The sequence below is a fragment of the Bos indicus genome, chromosome 16 (genome assembly GCF_029378745.1).
Source record: "Bos indicus isolate NIAB-ARS_2022 breed Sahiwal x Tharparkar chromosome 16, NIAB-ARS_B.indTharparkar_mat_pri_1.0, whole genome shotgun sequence".
In the NCBI taxonomy this organism is placed as follows: domain Eukaryota; kingdom Metazoa; phylum Chordata; class Mammalia; order Artiodactyla; family Bovidae; genus Bos; species Bos indicus.
In genome coordinates this window covers 76668410-76681040 of record NC_091775.1, presented here as the reverse complement: position 1 = coordinate 76681040, position 12631 = coordinate 76668410, and the positions used below count along the sequence as shown (strand labels likewise).

General features: G+C 39.9%; 1 protein-coding gene across 1 annotated transcript in view; it reads left to right on the top strand.

Annotated features, from left to right (window-relative positions):
* LOC109570214 (membrane cofactor protein-like) overlaps nt 1–12631 on the top strand; it is a 61486-nt gene that overhangs the window by 12278 nt on the left and 36577 nt on the right. The window contains exon 4 of the mRNA XM_070767668.1: nt 10042–10127. Within this exon, the coding sequence (XP_070623769.1) occupies nt 10042–10127 (86 nt within the window). The remainder of the gene's footprint in view (nt 1–10041; nt 10128–12631) is intronic.

The following is a 12631-nucleotide window of genomic DNA, read 5'->3' as shown; positions in this document are numbered from 1 at the left end:
AATATCTTTCCATCTGTTTGAGTCATCTTCAGTTCCTTTCATCAGTATCTTATAGTTTTCAGAGTATAGGTTTTTTGCCTCCTCAGATATAGGTTTATTTCTATATATTTTATTCTTTTTGATGCAATAGTAAATGGGATTGTTTCCTTAATTTCTTTTTCTGATATTTCATTGCTAGAGTATAGAAGTGCAACAATTTCTGTATATTAATTTAGTATTCAGCAACTTTTCAAAATTCAATGATGAGCTCCAGTAGTTTTCTGGTAGTGTCTTTAGGATTTTCTATGTATAGCATCACATCATCTGCAAATAGTGATGGTTTTACTTCTTTTCCAATTTGTACTCCTTTTATTCATTTTTCTTCTCCATTTCCTGTGGCCAGAACTTCCAAAACTAGGTTAAATTAAAGTGATAAGAGTGGGCATGCTGGTATTTTTCCTGATCTTAGAGAAAATGTTATCCATTTTCATCATTGAGTATGATATTAGCTGTGGATTTGTCATATATGGCCTTATTATGTTGAGCCATGTTTTCTCTAAGCTCACTTTCTAAAGAGGATTTTTAAAATCATAAATGGATATTGAATTTTATCATAAGTTTTTTCTGCATCTATTGAAAGGATCACATGGTTTTTGTTCTTCAATTTGTTAATATGGTGTAATGCACTGGTTGATTAATGAGTATTTAAAAATCATATCCCTGGGATAAATCTCACTGGATCATGATGTATGATCCTTTTAATGTATTGTTGGAGTTGGTCTGCTAGTATTTTGTTGAGAATTTTCATTTATATTTTCATCAGTGAGTGACAAAAAATTTTCTTTTTTGTGTGATATCTGGTTTTGGTATTAGGGTGATGCTGGTCTTATACATTTGGAACTGTTCTTTCTTCTGCAAATTTTTGGAATAGTTTCAGAAAGATAGATGGATGTTTGGTAGAATTCACCTGTGAAGCCATCTGGTCCTGGAATATTTTGCTTTTTGGGAGTTTTTAAATTACTGATTCAATTTCAGTACTGGTGATTAGTCTGTTCTTACTTTCTATTTCGTCTTGGTTCAGTCTTGGGAGATTATCTCTTTCTAAGAATATTTCCATTTCTTCTACAGTAGATTGTCCATTTTATTGGCAGATAGTTGCCTGTAGTAGTCTTTTGTGATCCTTTGTATTTCTGATGTCTTGGTTGTAAGTTCTTTTCCCTTTCTGGTTCTATTGATTTGGGCCCTCTCCTCTTTTTTCTTGATGAGTCTGGCTAAAAATCTATCAATTTTTTTATCTTTTCAAAGAAGCAGCTTTTAGTTTCATTGGTCTTTTCTATTTTTTAAAGTTTATTTATTTAAATTGGAGGCTAATTACTTTACAATGTTGTGATGGTTTTACCATACATTGACATGAATCAGCCATGGGTGTACATGTGTCCCCCATCCTGAACCCCTCTTCCACCTCCCTCCCCATCCCATCCCTCTGGGTTGTCCCAGTGCACCGACTTTGAGTTCCCTGGTTCATGCATCGAGCTTGGAGTGGTCGTCTATTCCACATACGGTAGTATACATGTTTCAGTGCTATTCTCTCAAATCATCCCACCCTTGCCTTCTCCCACAGAGTCCAAAAGTCTGTTCTTTGTATCTGTGCCTCTTTTGCTGTTTTGCATATAGGGTTTTCGTTACCATCTTTCTAAATTCCATATATATGAGTTAATATACTGTATTGGTGTTTTTCTCTGACTTACTTCTCTCTGTATAATAGGTTCCAGTTTCATGCATCTTATTGGAACTGTTTTCGAAGTCTCTATTTCGTTTGTTGCTGCTCTGATCTTATGATTTCCTTCTTTTTACTGACTTTGACTTTTATTTATTCTTCTTTCTCTAGTTGCTTTAAGTGTAATGTTAGGTTGTTTATTTGAGATATTTCTTGTTTCCTGAGGTAAGTTTGTATCACTGTAACATTCCCTCTTACTGCTTTTGCTGCAGCCCATAGGCTTTAGATCATGTTTTCATTTTCATTTGTGTCTATGTATTTTTAAAAAATTTCCTCTTTGGTTTCTTCAGTGATTCATTGGTTGTTCTGTAGCAAACCATGTAGCCTCCACATGCTTGTGTTTTTTGCAGTTTTTTTTTTTTCCTTATAGTTGATTTCTGACCTCATAGGGTCATAGATAGATAGCATATTAAAAAGCAGAGACATTACTTTGCCAACAAAGGTCTGTCTAGTCAAGGCTATGGTTTTTCCAGTGGTCATGTATGGATGTGAGAGTTGGACTGTGAAGAAGGCTGAGAGCCGAAGAATTGATGCTTTTGAACTGTGGTATTGGAGAAGACTCTTGAGAGTCCCTTGGACTGCAAGGAGATCCAACCAGTCCATTCTAAAGGAGATCAGTCCTGGGTGTTCATTGGAAGGACTGATGCTAAAGCTGAAACTCCAATACTTTGGCTAGCTCACACAAAGAGTTGACTCATTGGAAAAGACTCTGATGCTGGGAAAGATTGGGGGCAGGAGGAGAAGGGGACAACAGAGGATGAGATGGCTGATGGCATCACCGACTTGATGGACGTGAGTTTGAGTGAACTCTGGGAGTTGGTGATGGACAGGGAGGCCTGGCGTGCTGCGATTCATGGGATCGCAAAGAGTCAGACACAACTGAGCAACTGAACTGAACTGAGGGTCATGGTTGAAAAAGATGGTTGGTATGATTTCAGTTTTCTTAAATTAGCAGGAACTGCTTTTTGGCCCAGCGTGTGATCTACGCTAGAAAATGTTCCATGTGTACTTGAAAAGAATGTGTATTCTGCTGTTCTTGGATGAAATGCTATATAAATATCAATTAAGTCCATCTAGTTCAACATGTCACTTATGGCTCTTGTTTCCTTATTAATTTTCTGTCTGGATGATCTATCCACTGATGTAAGTGGGGTGTTAAAGTGCCCTACTATTACTGTATTACTGTCAATTTTCCCTTTTTGGCTGTTAGCACTTGGTCATATGTACCAAGATGCTCCTATATTGGGTGCATATGTATTTAAATTGTTATATTTTTCTTCTTGGATTGATTCTTTGCTCATTATATAGTGTCCTTCTTTGTCTCTTGTAGTTCAATTCAGTTCAGTCGGTCAGTTCAACCAGTCCTTCTGCCTCATTTACTCTACTATTGATTCCTTCTAGTGTAGTTTTCATTTCAGTTATTGTATTCTTTAATTGTATTGGTTTCTCTTTATGTTTTCTAATTCTTTGTTAAAAACGTCTAATTTTTCACTTTGTGCATCCAGTTCGCCTGAGTTCTTTGGTCATATTTACTCAGTTCAGTTCAGTCCCTCAGTTCTGTCCGACTCTTTGCGACCCCATGAATCGCAGCATGCCAGGCCTCCCTGTCCATCACCAACTCCCAGAGTTCACTCAGACTCACGTCCATCAAGTCAGTGATGCCATCAGCCATCTCATCTTCTGTCGTCCCCTTCTCCTCCTGCCCCCAATCCTTCCCAGCATCAGAGTCTTTTCCAATGAGTCGACTCTTCGCATGAGGTGGCCAAAGGACTGGAGTTTCAGCTTTAGCATCATTCCTTCCAAAGAAATCCCAGGGCTGATCTCCTTCAGAATGGACTGGCTGGATCTCCTTGCAGTCCAAGGGACTCTCAAGAGTCTTCTCCAACACCACAGTTCAAAAGCATCAATTCTTCAGTGCTCAGCCTTCTTCACAGTCCAACTCTCTCATCCATACATGACCACAGGAAAAACCATAGCCTTGACTAGACGAACCTTTGTTGGCAAGGTAATGTCTCTGCTTTTGAATATGCTATCTAGGTTGGTCATAACTTTCCTTCCAAGGAGTAAGCATCTTTTAATTTCATGGCTGCAGTCACCATCTGCAGTGATTTTGGAGCCCAGAAAAATAAAATCTGACACTGTTTCCACTGTTTCCCCATCTATTTCCCATGAAGTGGTGGGACCAGATGCCATGATCTTCATTTTCTGAATGTTGAGCTTTAAGCCAACTTTTTCACTCTCCTCTTTCACTTTCATCAAAAGCCTTTTGAGTTCCTCTTCACTTTCTGCCATAAGGGTGGTGTCATCTGCATATCTGAGGTTATTGATATTTCTCCCAGCAATCTTGATTCCAGCTTGTGCTTCTTCCAGCCCAGCGTTTCTCATGATGTACTCTGCATAGAAGTTAAATAAGCAGGGTGACAATATACAGCCTTGACGTACTCCTTTTCCTATTTGGAACCAGTCTGTTGTTCCATGTCCAGTTCTAACTGTTGCTTCCTGACCTGCATACAGGTTTCTCAAGAGGCAGATCAGGTGGTCTGGTATTCCCATCTCTTTCAGAATTTTCCACAGTTTATTGTGATCCACACAGTCAAAGGCTTTGGCATAGTCAATAAAGCAGAAATAGATGTTTTTCTGGAACTCTCTTGCTTTCTCCATGATCCAGCAGATGTTGGCAATATGATCTCTGGTTCCTCTGCCTTTTCTAAAACCAGCTTGAACATCTGGAAGTTCACGGTTCACGTACTGCTGAAGCCTGGCTTGGAGAATTTTGAGCATTACTTTACTAGCGTGTGAGATGAGTGCAGTTGTGAGGTAGTTTAAGCATTCTTTGGCCTTGCCTTTCTTTGGGATTGGAATGAAAATTGACCTTTTCCAGTCCTGTGGCCACTGCTGAGTTTTCCAGATTTGCTGGCATATTGAGTGCAGCACTTTCACAGCATCATCTTTCAGGATTTGGAATAGCTCAACTGGAATTCCATCACCTCCACTAGCTTTGTTCGTAGTGATGCTTTCTAAGGCCCACTTGACTTCACATTCCAGGATGTCTGGCTCTAGGTCAGTGATCACACCATCCTGATTATCTGGCTCGTGAAGATCTTTTTTGTATAGTTCTTTTGTGTATTCTTGCCATCTCTTCTTAATATCTTCTGCTTCTGTTAGGTCCATACCATTTCTGTCCTTTATCGAGCCCATCTTTGCATGAAATGTTCCCTTGGTATCTCTAATTTTCTTGAAGAGATCTCTAGTCTTTCCCATTCTGTTGTTTTCCTCTATTTCTTTGCATTGATCGCTGAAGAAGGCTTTCTTATCTCTTCTTGCTAGTCTTTGGAACTCTGCATTCAGATGCTTATATCTTTCCATTTCTCCTTTGCTTTTTGCTTCTCTTCTTTTCACAGCTATTTGTAAGGCCTCCCAGACAGCCATTTTGCTTTTTTGCATTTCTTTTCCATGGGGATGATCTTGATCTGTCTCCTGTACAATGTCACGAACCTCATTCCATAGTTCATCAGGCACTCTATCTATCAGATCTAGGCCCTTAAATCTATTTCTCACTTCCACTGTATAATCATAAGGGATTTGATTTAGGTCATACCTGAATGGTCTAGTGGTTTTCCCTACTTTCTTCAATTTAAGCCTGAATTTGGCAATAAGGAGTTCATGGTCTGAGCCACAGTCAGCTCCTGGTCTTGTTTTTGCTGACTGTATAGAGCTTCTCCATCTTTGGCTGCAAATAATATAATCAATCTGACTTCAGTGTTAACCATCTGGTGATGTCCATGTATAGAGTCTTCTCTTGTGTTGTTGGAAGAGAGTGTTTGGTATGACCAGTGCTTTTTCTTGGCAAAACTCTATTAGTCTTTGCCCTGCTTCATTCCGTATTCCAAGGCCAAATTTGCCTGTTACTCCAGGTGTTTCTTGACTTCCTACTTTTGGTTGATCCCTGGGTTAGGAAGATCCCCTGGAGAAGAAAATGGTAACACACTCCAGTAGTCTTGCCTGGGAAAGTCCATGGACAGAGGAGCCTGGAGGGCTACAGCCCACGGGGTTGCAAAGTTGAACACGACCGAGCACACATGCACGGCAGGTATATCAGGGAACATTCATCTGTGTGAGCTCTCCCAGAGGCTGATATTTTGGCACCAAGACCTGGCCCCACCCAACAGTCTGTAGGATCCAGTGCACCGCTGGGATGCTTTGAACATTTCCTACAGAGGGTCACTTCTCCAAAATCAAAAAAGAGTAACCAACTTATCACATACAAAAACTACAAATAGCAAATTAAAGAAAATGAAAACAGAAAAATATATTTCAGATGAAGCAACAAGATAAAACCCCAGAAGAACTAATTGACATGGAGAAATGGAATCTACCCAAGAAAGAGTTCAGAGTAATGATAGTAAATATGACCTTCAAAGCATCCCAGCAGTGCACTCCCCTCTCATCACTCAAGGGCCCAGGATTAGCTGGCCTGCATTTGTTGACTCAATCTGCAGGCTGCAGGGCTGTAATGTTCTTGCTTCTAGTGTCAGCCCCATGGCCCCTGGAGGTGGATCTTGGTCCTCTGTTGGGCAGGGTCCTGTCTAGTGAAGTGAAAGTGAAAGTCGCTCAGTCATGTCTGACTCTTTGCAACCCCGTGATCTATACAGTACATGGAATTCTCCAGGCCAGAATACTGGACTGGCTAGCCTTTTCCTTCTCCAGGGGATTTTCCCAGTCCAGGGACTGAACCCAGGTCTCCTGCACTGTGAGCAGATTCTTCCCCAGCTGAGCCACAAGGGAAGCCCACATGAGGCTGTGGGCTCAGGAAGTCTTTAGGCGGCCTGTCTGCTCATGCTCATTTGTTGTTTGGCCTGAGGTGTTTCCAGCACTGGATCCTACAGACTGTTGGGTGGGGCCAGGTCTTGTTGCCAAAATATCAGCCTCTGGGAGAGCTCACACAGATGAATGTTCCCTGATATACCTGCCGTGCATGTGTGCTCAGTCGTGTTCAACTTTGTGACCCTGTGGGCTGTAGCCCTCCAGGCTCCTCTGTCCATGGACTTTCCCAGGCAAGACTACTGGAGTGTGTTACCATTTTCTTCTCCAGGGAATCTCCCCAACCCAGGGATCAACCTGCATCTCCTACACTGACAGGGAGATTCTTTACTGGGCCATCTGAGAAGTCCTGTATATCTGCCACCAATGTCTATATTCCCAGAGTGAATCACAGCCACCCCCTGCTTCCTCAGGACACCTTTCAAGATCCATAGGTAGTTCTGACCCAGGATCCTATGAAGTTATTGCTTTCGCCTTTGTTCCTGGTGTCTATGAGACTTTTGTGTACCCTTTTAGAGTGAAGTTTCTGTTTCTCCCAGTCCTGTGAGCTCCTGTAATCAAGCTCTGGTGGCTTTCAAAGCCAGATGCTCTGGGATCTCCTCTTCCCAGTGCTGGAGTCTTGGGCTAGGGGCACGTCATTTGGACTCAGAATTCACTCTAGTGGTAAAACCTCTATAATTATTCTCCAATTTGTGGGGCACCCACCTAAGGGAATGGGATTTGATTATATTCCTAATCTGCCCTCCTACCAGTCTCTTTGTGGTTCCATCTTTTTGTTTCTAGCTCTAGGGCACCTCTTCTGGTAGGCTTCCGTCTTTTTCGATGATGATTGTCCTGTAGATTGTTGTGATTTTGGTATTCTTGTTAGAGGATGTGAGTTCAGGGTCCTTCTACTCTGCCATCTTAGCTGCTCTGTCTTTGTCTTTTGAGAGTTTGATTATTATGTGTCTTAGTGTGGACTTCTTTGAGTTCTTTTCACCTGGAAGTTGTATTTGTGTTTCTCATCAAGTTTTGGAAGTGGTCTGCCATTATTGTTAAAATGTTCTCTCTGTCGCTTTCTATCTCTCCTCTCCCTCTGAGATTCCCCCGGTGTGTATGATCCACTTGATGATGTCACACAAGTCCTTTAGGGACTGCTCATTTTTCTTTACTCTTTTTTCTTTCTGTTGCTCAGATTCAATAACTTCGCCCATTCTATATTTAGGTTCACTAATTCTTCTTTCTGTCTGCTCAAATTTTCTTTAAATCCCTCTACTGAATTTTGTATACCAGGTATTGTACTTTAAGCCCAGAATTCCTTCTTGATTTCTTCTTAGGTTATCTGTCTCCTCATGATGGGCTTCCTAGGTGGCACAATGGTAAAGAATCTGCCTGTCAATGCAGGAGACATGAGAGATGAGGGATGGATCCCTGAGTTGGGAAGATACTCTGGAGTAAGAGATGCCAACCAACTCCAGTGTTCTTGCCTGGAAAATTTCATGGCAGAGAAGCCTGGCAAGCTGCAGTCCATGGGGTCACAGTCAGACACAACTGAGCGGGCACACATGAGCATTCTCCTTATGACTGTTCTGCTTTGCTCATACATCATTTTCTTGATTTTCTGCACATCTTTCTTTAGTTGTTTGAGCATATTTAAGATAGTCCTTGTCTAATCTATCTGTCATCAGATGTTTTTCAGGAGCAGTTTCTGTTCATTTAATTTTATTTTTATTTTGAATGGGCCATACTTTCCTGTTTCTTTGTATGCCTGGTGATTTTTTGTGGAATACTGGACATTGGAATTTAATAATATGGTAACTTTGGAAGTCAGATCCTCCCCTTTCCCTGGACATTGCAGTTTTTGTTATTGTTTTTTGATTGCTGTAGGATATTTCTCTGCCAGAAATCAGCCTGAGTTGTAAACTGAAGGTCTTCTCAGGCCATTTCTGAGTTTTTCCCTGAATATGCACACTTACTTTCTAAATTTCCCCTCATATGCAGTTGTTTTTGAATGTCTAATCTTTAATTATTGGCTCCTGAAGCATTAAAATGAAGTTGAAAGCAAAAATCAAATTGGAAGCAAATGGTGCTCGATCTTTAAATCCCATGTAATTCACTTCAACCAACAAGGAAGGTCCTTGCAAGCATCAGCAAGACATGACAACAATGGCTACCCACCATTTCCTGTGATCAGGAACAAAAGTCAGCGATCAGAGTACAAATCCTTGGTTCTTGGAGGACAGTCCTTTCTGGGTGCTCTGCCTCCTGCAATCTGTGTGTGAGCTGCTCAGGAACACATGCACAGCTGCCTGCTACACTGCTGAGAGTGGGAATGGGTAGCTGCTATTTTCCTAAGAGCTAAAATTGACTGAAATGAATGTGATTTTCCTGTCTGAGTTTTCCTCTGGAACTTACAATTCTTCAACAGACTCCAAAGCCCAAAAATAGTGACATCAGGCAGACTCTGCCCTTGTAGTTTTTGTCGAGTTATGGAGACAGATTCCTAGTGCCTCCAACTCTGCCACCTTATCCAAGTCCTCTCCTAAAACACTACAATATACAAAAAATGAGGGAACTTGATGGACAAGTCTACTAGAACCCTGTGCAAGCAGTTTCACTGATTAGTTTTAAATTGATCAAATAAAGATATTAAAACGTCCTGTCATAGATATAGAGAGCCTATTAGGCACTTTGAGAGGTTCCAAAAACTTAAAGCATAGACTGTTCTCAAAAAAAATAAAAAAATTGAAACACAATATATACTAGTATAATATATTAAAGCAAAATAGTAAATAAGAAGTGACGAATACATAAAATTATTTGTGATCATTACAATGAGAGTCCAGAGGGAGGAGAGAGCACTGTGAATTTAAATTATCAGAAAAGATTAAGAGAAGATTGCATTAAGTAGCAGTCCTAAGCTGTTCCTAGGAAGATATTCTGATCTAAAGAATATTAAAAAGAGCTAAAACTTACCCAGCACTCACTATGTGTCAGATGCTACCTTATTCTCTAAACAATCCCATGAGGTATGCTATTGTGTCATTTACATAGATGAGGAAATTGAACAAGAAAAACAGTAGAAAGACTTTCCCAAGCTCAAATAACAAGTCCGTCATGCAACTAGAATTTGAATCCAGGCAGCCAAGCTCTAGAGCCTGGTCTCTCTTTCTCAGTTCTAACTGAACACAGTGGTGGGAGCAAAAGCTTAGAGGTGAAAGTGATGCATTTGCCAGAGAGAGCAAAGATGCCAGCCTGACAGCATGACAGTCATGGAGGCTTTTTGCTGTGGGCCAATGTGTGTTCACAGGCAATAACTCTTTATTTGATTAGAATTGCAGACCTGGTTAGCACTTTCATTTTTATCATGTCACTTAAGAAATGTCTCCCTCCAAGTACTAGAGTATAGAAAAACAGCCAGATACAAGTTTTCATTATTATGTGTGCTGTTAAAGAAATAGTAACCTTTTCTTTTTTCTATTTAGTTATTTCTTAAGAGGAAAACCTATTATAATTTGTAACCTTATTGGAGAGAATGTGTCTTGGAGTGATACAATTCCACACTGTGAAAGTAAGTAAATTCTCACTTTAGAATTTAGATCAAGAATGTTCAAACTTTTTGGCTTCAGGATCTGTTTTTGCTTTTATTTTTTTTAATTTTATTTTATTTAACTTTACAATATTGTATTGGTTTTGCCATATATCAAAATGAATCTGCCACAGGTATACATGTGTTCTCCATCCTGAACCCTTCTCCCTCCTCCCTCCCCATACCATCCCTCTGGGTCGTCCCAGTGCACCAGCCCCAAGCATCCAGTATCGTGTATCGAACCTGGACTGGCAACTCATTTCATATATGATATTATACATATTTCAATGCCATTCTCCCAAATCATCCCACTCTCTCCCTCTCCCACAGAGTCCAAAAGACTGTTCTATACATCAGTGTCTCTTTTGCTGTCTCGTATACAGGGTTATTGTTACCATCTTTATAAATTCCATATATATGTGTTAGTATACTGTATTGGTGTTTTTCTTTCTGGCTTACTTCACCCTGTATAATAGGCTCCAGTTTCATCCACCTCATTAGAACTGATTCAAATGTATTCTTTTTAATGGTTGAGTAATACTCCATTGTGTATATGTACCACAGCTTTCTTATCCACTCATCTGCTGATGGACATCTAGGTTGCTTCCATGTCCTGGCTATTATAGACAGTGCTGCGATGAACATTGGCATACACGTGTCTCTTTCCCTTCTGGTTTCCTCAGTGTGTATGCCCAGCAGTGGGATTGCTGGATCATAAGGCAGTTCTATTTCCAGTTTGTTACGGAATCTCCACACTGTTCTCCATAGTGGCTGTACTAGTTTGCATTCCCACCAACAGTGTAAGAGGATTCCCTTTTCTCCACACCCTCTCCAGCATTTATTACTTGTAGACTTTTGGACCGCAGCCATTCTGACTGGCGTGAAATGGTACCTCATGGTGGTTTTGATTTGCATTTCTCTGATAATGAGTGATGTTGAGCATCTTTTCATGTGTTTGTTAGCCATCTGTATGTCTTCTTTGGAGAAATGTCTATTTAGTTCTTTGGCCCATTTTTTGATTGGGTCATTTATTTTTCTGGAATTGAGCTGTAGGAGTTGCTTGTATATTTTTGAGATTAGTTGTTTGTCAGTTGCTTCATTTGCTATTATTTTCTCCCATTCTGAAGGCTGTCTTTTCACCTTGCTTATAGTTTCCTTTGTTGTGCAGAAGCTTTTAAGTTTAATTAGGTCCCATTTGTTTATTTTTGCATTTCCAATATTCTGGGAGGTGGGTCATAGAGGATCCTGCTGTGATGTATGTCGGAGAGTGTTTTGCCTATGTTCTCCTCTAGGAGTTTTATAGTTTCTGGTCTTACATTTAGATCTTTAATCCATTTTGAGTTTATTTTTGTGTATGGTGTTAGACAGTGTTCTAGTTTCATTCTTACAAGTGGTTGACCAGTTTTCCCAGCACCACTTGTTAAAGAGATTGTCTTTAATCCATTGTATATTCTTGCCTCCTTTGTCAAAGATAAGTTGTCCATATGTGTGTGGGTTTATCTCTGGGCTTTCTATTTTGTTCCATTGATCTATATTTCTGTCTTTGTGCCAGTACCATACTGTCTTGATGACTGTGGCTTTGTAGTAGAGCCTGAAGTCAGGCAGGCTGATTCCTCTGGTTCCATTCTTCTTTCTCAAGATGGCTTTGGCTATTTGAGGTTTTTTGTATTTCCATACAAATTGTGAAATTATTTGTTCTAGCTCTGTGAAGAATACCGTTGGTAGCTTGATAGGGATTGCATTGAATCTATAAATTGCTTTGGGTAGTATACTCATTTTCACTATATTGAGTCTTCCAATCCATGAACATGGTATATTTCTCTATCTATTAGTGTACTCTTTGATTTCTTTCACCAGTGTTTTATAATTTTCTATATATAGGTCTTATAGTTTCTTTAGGTAGATATATTCCTAAGTATTTTATTCTTTTTGTTGCAATGGTGAATGGAATTGTTTCCTTAACTTCTCTTTCTATTTTCTCATTATTAGTGTATAGGAATGCAAGGGATTTCTGTGTGTTGATTTTATATCCTGCAACTTTACTATATTCATTGATTAGTTCTAGTAATTTTCTGGTGGAGTCTTTAGGGTTTTCTATGTGGAGAATCATGTCATCTGCAAACAGTGAGAGTTTTACTTCTTCTTTTCCAATTTGGATTCCTTTTATTTCTTTTTCTGCTCTGATTGCTGTGGCCAAAACTTCCAAAACTATGTTGAATAGTAATGGTGAAAGTGGGCACCCTTGTCTTGTTCCTGACTTTAGAGGAAATGCTTTCAATTTTTCACCATTGAGGATAATGTTTGCTGTTGGCTTGTCATATATAGCTTTTATTATGTTGGGGTATGTTCCTTCTATTCCTGCTTTCTGGAGAGTTTTTATCATAAATGGATGTTGAATTTTGTCAAAGGCTTTCTCTGCATCTTCATTGCACTCCAGAGAGAAGAAATCCAGCTCCACCCACCAGAATACCGACACAAGCTTCCCT